The 13,704-nt window shown below is 55.1% G+C and overlaps 1 protein-coding gene across 8 annotated transcripts in view; it reads right to left on the bottom strand.

Moving 5' to 3' along the window:
- The window catches only part of LOC137846090 (E3 ubiquitin-protein ligase TRIM39-like), a 284,383-nt gene that overhangs the window by 39,474 nt on the left and 231,205 nt on the right, over window positions 1-13,704 (bottom strand). For all 8 annotated transcript variants that reach the window (XM_068663767.1, XM_068663769.1, XM_068663770.1 and 5 more), the window contains one exon: window positions 13,251-13,574. In XM_068663767.1, coding sequence (XP_068519868.1) covers window positions 13,251-13,574 — 324 coding nt within the window. The remainder of the gene's footprint in view (window positions 1-13,250; window positions 13,575-13,704) is intronic.

Here is a 13,704-nt window from a genome sequence, read left to right as displayed (position 1 = left end):
AGAGTATGCTGAAAGGCAAAGACAACATCAAAAGTACCTGCACGGGAGGTTTCATGACCCACACCCACCCCTCCTTCCACCGTCCGCTTCAAATGAAGAAGCAAAAGCACCTACTCCAGTGGCCGATGGGCACTTCTTTGACAAAACCAAACCTAGGGAGCACTAGCTGGAACCCCAGCCCTGGCACATTGGCTCACTCGATCATGGTACAGGTTCAGGGGCAGCTGCCATTGCTGGAGCAGCTGTTCTCACTTGACACCTCCAAGGCCCGCGTCCCCACAGGGAAAGCTGATCAGCAAATAGAAAGACTCACCATACTTTGCACGCAGTTCCTCTGCACAGTCACCGCGGACACCAGAGAAGAAGACAATTTACGTCAAGACACACGAGTTACAAAGCAGTGCCTAATTTGTACTGTCCAACTCCATGCAGCACAGAAAATACCTCTGGCAAAGGCCTTGGCTCACGTCCCTTACTACTACCCCTAGAACCCCTTTAACTCTGACACGGATTATTGCCACCAGCCCAGTCCACACAAGCACTCCACCCAAAGGAAACAGGGCTGCTCACTGGACCAGGCTCTCCACTTCCAGTCACCACTTCTCACATTTCACTCCACAACCCCTCCCTCACCCTCGCTCCTGCTCCAAAGCCTCCCCCACACATGACACCACCAGCAACACTATACCGTGACCAAAACCGTGGAACTAGCTGGCATGCTCAGCCTCCAGGCAGCTTACCACACTCACCATTCTCCTTCTTCAGGGACTCTGAAAAAATAAAGTAGAAAGGGAGGAAACGTTGGTTAACATCCCATCCCATAGAAAGACTGGCAGAAGAGCATGGGAAGCCTTCATCAAGGCACACAAATCCTCCACCAGCACCCACACCCAGCCACGGCTTCCCTGTGCACAGAGCACAGGGGCAGCGCTCTGCACGCACTCACCCTTCTCCGCGTCCCCCCGTGCCCTGCCTTGTGCCTGCAGCTCCTCTGCAAAAGACAGGTGGGGAGAAGGAAGAGAAATGAGGGCTGTGCCAGGCAGGAGCTGCTGCCAGCAGGGGTGGGGGACAAAGGCTCCCTGGGCTCTGGGCCATTCACGGTCCAACCTGACACTGGGAGACCTCCATTGCCCTCCCATGTCCTCCCCATACCTTGGGGAAACAGCCATGCCGCGCATACATGGCCTGCTACGTGTATGTCACCGTGCTCATGACAGCCATGTGTCTGGGCTAGCAGCTGAGGTGCTGGGGGACACGGCACCTCTCCTTGGCCACACCGTGCACGCCAGAATCAGCAGTACCCCTACCACAGCACCCCTTGACCTTCCTGCTGCCTCCCACCAGGAATTCATCTTGGCAGTACCCGACATCCCAGCACCTGGCATTCCTTTTCCGTGTCCCTACTTGCTCTCCCCAGGCACTGCTTTAAGCCTTGACTCAGACTGAAGTCTCTTGAGATTGCACGAGAAAGCCCACTCGGCAACAGCGTTTGACATTCTGCAAGGCCGTCCCAGCAGCCCTGCTCATGGCATGCTGGAGCAATGACTACACCAGGAATGGCCCATCCCCAGTACACGCCACACCTCCCCCCACTACGAAATTGAAACAGTGGGATCTGAGCAGCCATCTAGCCTTAGTCCCACACTTACCAATCTGCCTCTGAGAGTATGCTGAAAGGCAAAGACAACATCAAAAGTACCTGCACGGGAGGTTTCATGACCCACACCCACCCCTCCTTCCACCGTCCGCTTCAAATGAAGAAGCAAAAGCACCTACTCCAGTGGCCGATGGGCACTTCTTTGACAAAACCAAACCTAGGGAGCACTAGCTGGAACCCCAGCCCTGGCACATTGGCTCACTCGATCATGGTACAGGTTCAGGGGCAGCTGCCATTGCTGGAGCAGCTGTTCTCACTTGACACCTCCAAGGCCCGCGTCCCCACAGGGAAAGCTGATCAGCAAATAGAAAGACTCACCATACTTTGCACGCAGTTCCTCTGCACAGTCACCGCGGACACCAGAGAAGAAGACAATTTACGTCAAGACACACGAGTTACAAAGCAGTGCCTAATTTGTACTGTCCAACTCCATGCAGCACAGAAAATACCTCTGGCAAAGGCCTTGGCTCACGTCCCTTACTACTACCCCTAGAACCCCTTTAACTCTGACACGGATTATTGCCACCAGCCCAGTCCACACAAGCACTCCACCCAAAGGAAACAGGGCTGCTCACTGGACCAGGCTCTCCACTTCCAGTCACCACTTCTCACATTTCACTCCACAACCCCTCCCTCACCCTCGCTCCTGCTCCAAAGCCTCCCCCACACATGACACCACCAGCAACACTATACCGTGACCAAAACCGTGGAACTAGCTGGCATGCTCAGCCTCCAGGCAGCTTACCACACTCACCATTCTCCTTCTTCAGGGACTCTGAAAAAATAAAGTAGAAAGGGAGGAAACGTTGGTTAACATCCCATCCCATAGAAAGACTGGCAGAAGAGCATGGGAAGCCTTCATCAAGGCACACAAATCCTCCACCAGCACCCACACCCAGCCACGGCTTCCCTGTGCACAGAGCACAGGGGCAGCGCTCTGCACGCACTCACCCTTCTCCGCGTCCCCCCGTGCCCTGCCTTGTGCCTGCAGCTCCTCTGCAAAAGACAGGTGGGGAGAAGGAAGAGAAATGAGGGCTGTGCCAGGCAGGAGCTGCTGCCAGCAGGGGTGGGGGACAAAGGCTCCCTGGGCTCTGGGCCATTCACGGTCCAACCTGACACTGGGAGACCTCCATTGCCCTCCCATGTCCTCCCCATACCTTGGGGAAACAGCCATGCCGCGCATACATGGCCTGCTACGTGTATGTCACCGTGCTCATGACAGCCATGTGTCTGGGCTAGCAGCTGAGGTGCTGGGGGACACGGCACCTCTCCTTGGCCACACCGTGCACGCCAGAATCAGCAGTACCCCTACCACAGCACCCCTTGACCTTCCTGCTGCCTCCCACCAGGAATTCATCTTGGCAGTACCCGACATCCCAGCACCTGGCATTCCTTTTCCGTGTCCCTACTTGCTCTCCCCAGGCACTGCTTTAAGCCTTGACTCAGACTGAAGTCTCTTGAGATTGCACGAGAAAGCCCACTCGGCAACAGCGTTTGACATTCTGCAAGGCCGTCCCAGCAGCCCTGCTCATGGCATGCTGGAGCAATGACTACACCAGGAATGGCCCATCCCCAGTACACGCCACACCTCCCCCCACTACGAAATTGAAACAGTGGGATCTGAGCAGCCATCTAGCCTTAGTCCCACACTTACCAATCTGCCTCTGAGAGTATGCTGAAAGGCAAAGACAACATCAAAAGTACCTGCACGGGAGGTTTCATGACCCACACCCACCCCTCCTTCCACCGTCCGCTTCAAATGAAGAAGCAAAAGCACCTACTCCAGTGGCCGATGGGCACTTCTTTGACAAAACCAAACCTAGGGAGCACTAGCTGGAACCCCAGCCCTGGCACATTGGCTCACTCGATCATGGTACAGGTTCAGGGGCAGCTGCCATTGCTGGAGCAGCTGTTCTCACTTGACACCTCCAAGGCCCGCGTCCCCACAGGGAAAGCTGATCAGCAAATAGAAAGACTCACCATACTTTGCACGCAGTTCCTCTGCACAGTCACCGCGGACACCAGAGAAGAAGACAATTTACGTCAAGACACACGAGTTACAAAGCAGTGCCTAATTTGTACTGTCCAACTCCATGCAGCACAGAAAATACCTCTGGCAAAGGCCTTGGCTCACGTCCCTTACTACTACCCCTAGAACCCCTTTAACTCTGACACGGATTATTGCCACCAGCCCAGTCCACACAAGCACTCCACCCAAAGGAAACAGGGCTGCTCACTGGACCAGGCTCTCCACTTCCAGTCACCACTTCTCACATTTCACTCCACAACCCCTCCCTCACCCTCGCTCCTGCTCCAAAGCCTCCCCCACACATGACACCACCAGCAACACTATACCGTGACCAAAACCGTGGAACTAGCTGGCATGCTCAGCCTCCAGGCAGCTTACCACACTCACCATTCTCCTTCTTCAGGGACTCTGAAAAAATAAAGTAGAAAGGGAGGAAACGTTGGTTAACATCCCATCCCATAGAAAGACTGGCAGAAGAGCATGGGAAGCCTTCATCAAGGCACACAAATCCTCCACCAGCACCCACACCCAGCCACGGCTTCCCTGTGCACAGAGCACAGGGGCAGCGCTCTGCACGCACTCACCCTTCTCCGCGTCCCCCCGTGCCCTGCCTTGTGCCTGCAGCTCCTCTGCAAAAGACAGGTGGGGAGAAGGAAGAGAAATGAGGGCTGTGCCAGGCAGGAGCTGCTGCCAGCAGGGGTGGGGGACAAAGGCTCCCTGGGCTCTGGGCCATTCACGGTCCAACCTGACACTGGGAGACCTCCATTGCCCTCCCATGTCCTCCCCATACCTTGGGGAAACAGCCATGCCGCGCATACATGGCCTGCTACGTGTATGTCACCGTGCTCATGACAGCCATGTGTCTGGGCTAGCAGCTGAGGTGCTGGGGGACACGGCACCTCTCCTTGGCCACACCGTGCACGCCAGAATCAGCAGTACCCCTACCACAGCACCCCTTGACCTTCCTGCTGCCTCCCACCAGGAATTCATCTTGGCAGTACCCGACATCCCAGCACCTGGCATTCCTTTTCCGTGTCCCTACTTGCTCTCCCCAGGCACTGCTTTAAGCCTTGACTCAGACTGAAGTCTCTTGAGATTGCACGAGAAAGCCCACTCGGCAACAGCGTTTGACATTCTGCAAGGCCGTCCCAGCAGCCCTGCTCATGGCATGCTGGAGCAATGACTACACCAGGAATGGCCCATCCCCAGTACACGCCACACCTCCCCCCACTACGAAATTGAAACAGTGGGATCTGAGCAGCCATCTAGCCTTAGTCCCACACTTACCAATCTGCCTCTGAGAGTATGCTGAAAGGCAAAGACAACATCAAAAGTACCTGCACGGGAGGTTTCATGACCCACACCCACCCCTCCTTCCACCGTCCGCTTCAAATGAAGAAGCAAAAGCACCTACTCCAGTGGCCGATGGGCACTTCTTTGACAAAACCAAACCTAGGGAGCACTAGCTGGAACCCCAGCCCTGGCACATTGGCTCACTCGATCATGGTACAGGTTCAGGGGCAGCTGCCATTGCTGGAGCAGCTGTTCTCACTTGACACCTCCAAGGCCCGCGTCCCCACAGGGAAAGCTGATCAGCAAATAGAAAGACTCACCATACTTTGCACGCAGTTCCTCTGCACAGTCACCGCGGACACCAGAGAAGAAGACAATTTACGTCAAGACACACGAGTTACAAAGCAGTGCCTAATTTGTACTGTCCAACTCCATGCAGCACAGAAAATACCTCTGGCAAAGGCCTTGGCTCACGTCCCTTACTACTACCCCTAGAACCCCTTTAACTCTGACACGGATTATTGCCACCAGCCCAGTCCACACAAGCACTCCACCCAAAGGAAACAGGGCTGCTCACTGGACCAGGCTCTCCACTTCCAGTCACCACTTCTCACATTTCACTCCACAACCCCTCCCTCACCCTCGCTCCTGCTCCAAAGCCTCCCCCACACATGACACCACCAGCAACACTATACCGTGACCAAAACCGTGGAACTAGCTGGCATGCTCAGCCTCCAGGCAGCTTACCACACTCACCATTCTCCTTCTTCAGGGACTCTGAAAAAATAAAGTAGAAAGGGAGGAAACGTTGGTTAACATCCCATCCCATAGAAAGACTGGCAGAAGAGCATGGGAAGCCTTCATCAAGGCACACAAATCCTCCACCAGCACCCACACCCAGCCACGGCTTCCCTGTGCACAGAGCACAGGGGCAGCGCTCTGCACGCACTCACCCTTCTCCGCGTCCCCCCGTGCCCTGCCTTGTGCCTGCAGCTCCTCTGCAAAAGACAGGTGGGGAGAAGGAAGAGAAATGAGGGCTGTGCCAGGCAGGAGCTGCTGCCAGCAGGGGTGGGGGACAAAGGCTCCCTGGGCTCTGGGCCATTCACGGTCCAACCTGACACTGGGAGACCTCCATTGCCCTCCCATGTCCTCCCCATACCTTGGGGAAACAGCCATGCCGCGCATACATGGCCTGCTACGTGTATGTCACCGTGCTCATGACAGCCATGTGTCTGGGCTAGCAGCTGAGGTGCTGGGGGACACGGCACCTCTCCTTGGCCACACCGTGCACGCCAGAATCAGCAGTACCCCTACCACAGCACCCCTTGACCTTCCTGCTGCCTCCCACCAGGAATTCATCTTGGCAGTACCCGACATCCCAGCACCTGGCATTCCTTTTCCGTGTCCCTACTTGCTCTCCCCAGGCACTGCTTTAAGCCTTGACTCAGACTGAAGTCTCTTGAGATTGCACGAGAAAGCCCACTCGGCAACAGCGTTTGACATTCTGCAAGGCCGTCCCAGCAGCCCTGCTCATGGCATGCTGGAGCAATGACTACACCAGGAATGGCCCATCCCCAGTACACGCCACACCTCCCCCCACTACGAAATTGAAACAGTGGGATCTGAGCAGCCATCTAGCCTTAGTCCCACACTTACCAATCTGCCTCTGAGAGTATGCTGAAAGGCAAAGACAACATCAAAAGTACCTGCACGGGAGGTTTCATGACCCACACCCACCCCTCCTTCCACCGTCCGCTTCAAATGAAGAAGCAAAAGCACCTACTCCAGTGGCCGATGGGCACTTCTTTGACAAAACCAAACCTAGGGAGCACTAGCTGGAACCCCAGCCCTGGCACATTGGCTCACTCGATCATGGTACAGGTTCAGGGGCAGCTGCCATTGCTGGAGCAGCTGTTCTCACTTGACACCTCCAAGGCCCGCGTCCCCACAGGGAAAGCTGATCAGCAAATAGAAAGACTCACCATACTTTGCACGCAGTTCCTCTGCACAGTCACCGCGGACACCAGAGAAGAAGACAATTTACGTCAAGACACACGAGTTACAAAGCAGTGCCTAATTTGTACTGTCCAACTCCATGCAGCACAGAAAATACCTCTGGCAAAGGCCTTGGCTCACGTCCCTTACTACTACCCCTAGAACCCCTTTAACTCTGACACGGATTATTGCCACCAGCCCAGTCCACACAAGCACTCCACCCAAAGGAAACAGGGCTGCTCACTGGACCAGGCTCTCCACTTCCAGTCACCACTTCTCACATTTCACTCCACAACCCCTCCCTCACCCTCGCTCCTGCTCCAAAGCCTCCCCCACACATGACACCACCAGCAACACTATACCGTGACCAAAACCGTGGAACTAGCTGGCATGCTCAGCCTCCAGGCAGCTTACCACACTCACCATTCTCCTTCTTCAGGGACTCTGAAAAAATAAAGTAGAAAGGGAGGAAACGTTGGTTAACATCCCATCCCATAGAAAGACTGGCAGAAGAGCATGGGAAGCCTTCATCAAGGCACACAAATCCTCCACCAGCACCCACACCCAGCCACGGCTTCCCTGTGCACAGAGCACAGGGGCAGCGCTCTGCACGCACTCACCCTTCTCCGCGTCCCCCCGTGCCCTGCCTTGTGCCTGCAGCTCCTCTGCAAAAGACAGGTGGGGAGAAGGAAGAGAAATGAGGGCTGTGCCAGGCAGGAGCTGCTGCCAGCAGGGGTGGGGGACAAAGGCTCCCTGGGCTCTGGGCCATTCACGGTCCAACCTGACACTGGGAGACCTCCATTGCCCTCCCATGTCCTCCCCATACCTTGGGGAAACAGCCATGCCGCGCATACATGGCCTGCTACGTGTATGTCACCGTGCTCATGACAGCCATGTGTCTGGGCTAGCAGCTGAGGTGCTGGGGGACACGGCACCTCTCCTTGGCCACACCGTGCACGCCAGAATCAGCAGTACCCCTACCACAGCACCCCTTGACCTTCCTGCTGCCTCCCACCAGGAATTCATCTTGGCAGTACCCGACATCCCAGCACCTGGCATTCCTTTTCCGTGTCCCTACTTGCTCTCCCCAGGCACTGCTTTAAGCCTTGACTCAGACTGAAGTCTCTTGAGATTGCACGAGAAAGCCCACTCGGCAACAGCGTTTGACATTCTGCAAGGCCGTCCCAGCAGCCCTGCTCATGGCATGCTGGAGCAATGACTACACCAGGAATGGCCCATCCCCAGTACACGCCACACCTCCCCCCACTACGAAATTGAAACAGTGGGATCTGAGCAGCCATCTAGCCTTAGTCCCACACTTACCAATCTGCCTCTGAGAGTATGCTGAAAGGCAAAGACAACATCAAAAGTACCTGCACGGGAGGTTTCATGACCCACACCCACCCCTCCTTCCACCGTCCGCTTCAAATGAAGAAGCAAAAGCACCTACTCCAGTGGCCGATGGGCACTTCTTTGACAAAACCAAACCTAGGGAGCACTAGCTGGAACCCCAGCCCTGGCACATTGGCTCACTCGATCATGGTACAGGTTCAGGGGCAGCTGCCATTGCTGGAGCAGCTGTTCTCACTTGACACCTCCAAGGCCCGCGTCCCCACAGGGAAAGCTGATCAGCAAATAGAAAGACTCACCATACTTTGCACGCAGTTCCTCTGCACAGTCACCGCGGACACCAGAGAAGAAGACAATTTACGTCAAGACACACGAGTTACAAAGCAGTGCCTAATTTGTACTGTCCAACTCCATGCAGCACAGAAAATACCTCTGGCAAAGGCCTTGGCTCACGTCCCTTACTACTACCCCTAGAACCCCTTTAACTCTGACACGGATTATTGCCACCAGCCCAGTCCACACAAGCACTCCACCCAAAGGAAACAGGGCTGCTCACTGGACCAGGCTCTCCACTTCCAGTCACCACTTCTCACATTTCACTCCACAACCCCTCCCTCACCCTCGCTCCTGCTCCAAAGCCTCCCCCACACATGACACCACCAGCAACACTATACCGTGACCAAAACCGTGGAACTAGCTGGCATGCTCAGCCTCCAGGCAGCTTACCACACTCACCATTCTCCTTCTTCAGGGACTCTGAAAAAATAAAGTAGAAAGGGAGGAAACGTTGGTTAACATCCCATCCCATAGAAAGACTGGCAGAAGAGCATGGGAAGCCTTCATCAAGGCACACAAATCCTCCACCAGCACCCACACCCAGCCACGGCTTCCCTGTGCACAGAGCACAGGGGCAGCGCTCTGCACGCACTCACCCTTCTCCGCGTCCCCCCGTGCCCTGCCTTGTGCCTGCAGCTCCTCTGCAAAAGACAGGTGGGGAGAAGGAAGAGAAATGAGGGCTGTGCCAGGCAGGAGCTGCTGCCAGCAGGGGTGGGGGACAAAGGCTCCCTGGGCTCTGGGCCATTCACGGTCCAACCTGACACTGGGAGACCTCCATTGCCCTCCCATGTCCTCCCCATACCTTGGGGAAACAGCCATGCCGCGCATACATGGCCTGCTACGTGTATGTCACCGTGCTCATGACAGCCATGTGTCTGGGCTAGCAGCTGAGGTGCTGGGGGACACGGCACCTCTCCTTGGCCACACCGTGCACGCCAGAATCAGCAGTACCCCTACCACAGCACCCCTTGACCTTCCTGCTGCCTCCCACCAGGAATTCATCTTGGCAGTACCCGACATCCCAGCACCTGGCATTCCTTTTCCGTGTCCCTACTTGCTCTCCCCAGGCACTGCTTTAAGCCTTGACTCAGACTGAAGTCTCTTGAGATTGCACGAGAAAGCCCACTCGGCAACAGCGTTTGACATTCTGCAAGGCCGTCCCAGCAGCCCTGCTCATGGCATGCTGGAGCAATGACTACACCAGGAATGGCCCATCCCCAGTACACGCCACACCTCCCCCCACTACGAAATTGAAACAGTGGGATCTGAGCAGCCATCTAGCCTTAGTCCCACACTTACCAATCTGCCTCTGAGAGTATGCTGAAAGGCAAAGACAACATCAAAAGTACCTGCACGGGAGGTTTCATGACCCACACCCACCCCTCCTTCCACCGTCCGCTTCAAATGAAGAAGCAAAAGCACCTACTCCAGTGGCCGATGGGCACTTCTTTGACAAAACCAAACCTAGGGAGCACTAGCTGGAACCCCAGCCCTGGCACATTGGCTCACTCGATCATGGTACAGGTTCAGGGGCAGCTGCCATTGCTGGAGCAGCTGTTCTCACTTGACACCTCCAAGGCCCGCGTCCCCACAGGGAAAGCTGATCAGCAAATAGAAAGACTCACCATACTTTGCACGCAGTTCCTCTGCACAGTCACCGCGGACACCAGAGAAGAAGACAATTTACGTCAAGACACACGAGTTACAAAGCAGTGCCTAATTTGTACTGTCCAACTCCATGCAGCACAGAAAATACCTCTGGCAAAGGCCTTGGCTCACGTCCCTTACTACTACCCCTAGAACCCCTTTAACTCTGACACGGATTATTGCCACCAGCCCAGTCCACACAAGCACTCCACCCAAAGGAAACAGGGCTGCTCACTGGACCAGGCTCTCCACTTCCAGTCACCACTTCTCACATTTCACTCCACAACCCCTCCCTCACCCTCGCTCCTGCTCCAAAGCCTCCCCCACACATGACACCACCAGCAACACTATACCGTGACCAAAACCGTGGAACTAGCTGGCATGCTCAGCCTCCAGGCAGCTTACCACACTCACCATTCTCCTTCTTCAGGGACTCTGAAAAAATAAAGTAGAAAGGGAGGAAACGTTGGTTAACATCCCATCCCATAGAAAGACTGGCAGAAGAGCATGGGAAGCCTTCATCAAGGCACACAAATCCTCCACCAGCACCCACACCCAGCCACGGCTTCCCTGTGCACAGAGCACAGGGGCAGCGCTCTGCACGCACTCACCCTTCTCCGCGTCCCCCCGTGCCCTGCCTTGTGCCTGCAGCTCCTCTGCAAAAGACAGGTGGGGAGAAGGAAGAGAAATGAGGGCTGTGCCAGGCAGGAGCTGCTGCCAGCAGGGGTGGGGGACAAAGGCTCCCTGGGCTCTGGGCCATTCACGGTCCAACCTGACACTGGGAGACCTCCATTGCCCTCCCATGTCCTCCCCATACCTTGGGGAAACAGCCATGCCGCGCATACATGGCCTGCTACGTGTATGTCACCGTGCTCATGACAGCCATGTGTCTGGGCTAGCAGCTGAGGTGCTGGGGGACACGGCACCTCTCCTTGGCCACACCGTGCACGCCAGAATCAGCAGTACCCCTACCACAGCACCCCTTGACCTTCCTGCTGCCTCCCACCAGGAATTCATCTTGGCAGTACCCGACATCCCAGCACCTGGCATTCCTTTTCCGTGTCCCTACTTGCTCTCCCCAGGCACTGCTTTAAGCCTTGACTCAGACTGAAGTCTCTTGAGATTGCACGAGAAAGCCCACTCGGCAACAGCGTTTGACATTCTGCAAGGCCGTCCCAGCAGCCCTGCTCATGGCATGCTGGAGCAATGACTACACCAGGAATGGCCCATCCCCAGTACACGCCACACCTCCCCCCACTACGAAATTGAAACAGTGGGATCTGAGCAGCCATCTAGCCTTAGTCCCACACTTACCAATCTGCCTCTGAGAGTATGCTGAAAGGCAAAGACAACATCAAAAGTACCTGCACGGGAGGTTTCATGACCCACACCCACCCCTCCTTCCACCGTCCGCTTCAAATGAAGAAGCAAAAGCACCTACTCCAGTGGCCGATGGGCACTTCTTTGACAAAACCAAACCTAGGGAGCACTAGCTGGAACCCCAGCCCTGGCACATTGGCTCACTCGATCATGGTACAGGTTCAGGGGCAGCTGCCATTGCTGGAGCAGCTGTTCTCACTTGACACCTCCAAGGCCCGCGTCCCCACAGGGAAAGCTGATCAGCAAATAGAAAGACTCACCATACTTTGCACGCAGTTCCTCTGCACAGTCACCGCGGACACCAGAGAAGAAGACAATTTACGTCAAGACACACGAGTTACAAAGCAGTGCCTAATTTGTACTGTCCAACTCCATGCAGCACAGAAAATACCTCTGGCAAAGGCCTTGGCTCACGTCCCTTACTACTACCCCTAGAACCCCTTTAACTCTGACACGGATTATTGCCACCAGCCCAGTCCACACAAGCACTCCACCCAAAGGAAACAGGGCTGCTCACTGGACCAGGCTCTCCACTTCCAGTCACCACTTCTCACATTTCACTCCACAACCCCTCCCTCACCCTCGCTCCTGCTCCAAAGCCTCCCCCACACATGACACCACCAGCAACACTATACCGTGACCAAAACCGTGGAACTAGCTGGCATGCTCAGCCTCCAGGCAGCTTACCACACTCACCATTCTCCTTCTTCAGGGACTCTGAAAAAATAAAGTAGAAAGGGAGGAAACGTTGGTTAACATCCCATCCCATAGAAAGACTGGCAGAAGAGCATGGGAAGCCTTCATCAAGGCACACAAATCCTCCACCAGCACCCACACCCAGCCACGGCTTCCCTGTGCACAGAGCACAGGGGCAGCGCTCTGCACGCACTCACCCTTCTCCGCGTCCCCCCGTGCCCTGCCTTGTGCCTGCAGCTCCTCTGCAAAAGACAGGTGGGGAGAAGGAAGAGAAATGAGGGCTGTGCCAGGCAGGAGCTGCTGCCAGCAGGGGTGGGGGACAAAGGCTCCCTGGGCTCTGGGCCATTCACGGTCCAACCTGACACTGGGAGATCTCCATTGCTCTCCCATGTCCTCCCAACACTTTGGCAAAATAGCCCTGCCAGGCATACATGGCCTGGTTTGTGCATGTCTCCATGGTCATGACAGCCATGCACCTGGGTTGGCAGTTGAGGAGCTGAGGGATACGGCACCTCTCCCTGGCCAAACACTTGCATACCAGAATCAGCAGTACCCCTGCCACAGCACCGCTAGACCTTCTTGATGCTTTACACTAGGAATTCAGCCTGGCAATTCCCTACATCTCAACACCTGATGTTCTCTTTTCCTGAGGCAACTTGCTCTCCTGATGCACTGCTTTAAACCTTGACTCAGCTTCAAGTCCACTGAGATCTTATGAGAGATCCAACTTAGCAAAAATGTCCTAAGTGCTGGGAGACAATCCGAGCAGCCCTGCTGATTGTATGAGGGAGCAAAAAGGACAGCAAGAGTGTCCCATCCCCAATGCACTTACAGGTCAAAGGTTTGTTTGGGGGTTGTAGTGCTCACCTGGTTTATTGTCAATGTCCAACAGGTTCTCCTCAGACCAGGACCTCTTTACTGCCTCCAAATCGTTGCTTATTTTGCCCTGCATCTCTGCTCTGACGATCTCAAGGTCTTGCTTTCTTAATGCCTCCACGTTCTGAAAAGATGTCATCAGACATTGCATTTCTTCAGAGATGGTCTGGAGGGAAGCCTGGATGTGGGCCACTTCCTCTGGAGGTGGGGCTGTGTGCTGTAACGCTTCCAGTTTGTTCTGCAAATCAGCTGGTTTCTCAGTCTTATTTCTCCCCGACTCTCCCTGTGCCCTCATGTTTATCTCCATGGTCCTTCCTTCAAAGAAAGAGAGGAGGCACTGGTAAACTGATGTTGTTTCCTGGGAAGTCGGTCATAGTCTTTATAAATGTGGAGAGCATGTTGTTTTAGAAAAGTCAGAAAATTGTTAAGAGATATTTTTTCCTTG

Source organism: Anas acuta, chromosome 30 (assembly GCF_963932015.1).
Source record: "Anas acuta chromosome 30, bAnaAcu1.1, whole genome shotgun sequence".
NCBI classification, from domain to species: Eukaryota; Metazoa; Chordata; class Aves; order Anseriformes; family Anatidae; genus Anas; species Anas acuta.
The sequence above is the reverse complement of the archived record's forward strand: the minus strand, read 5'-3'. Positions and strand labels throughout refer to the sequence as shown.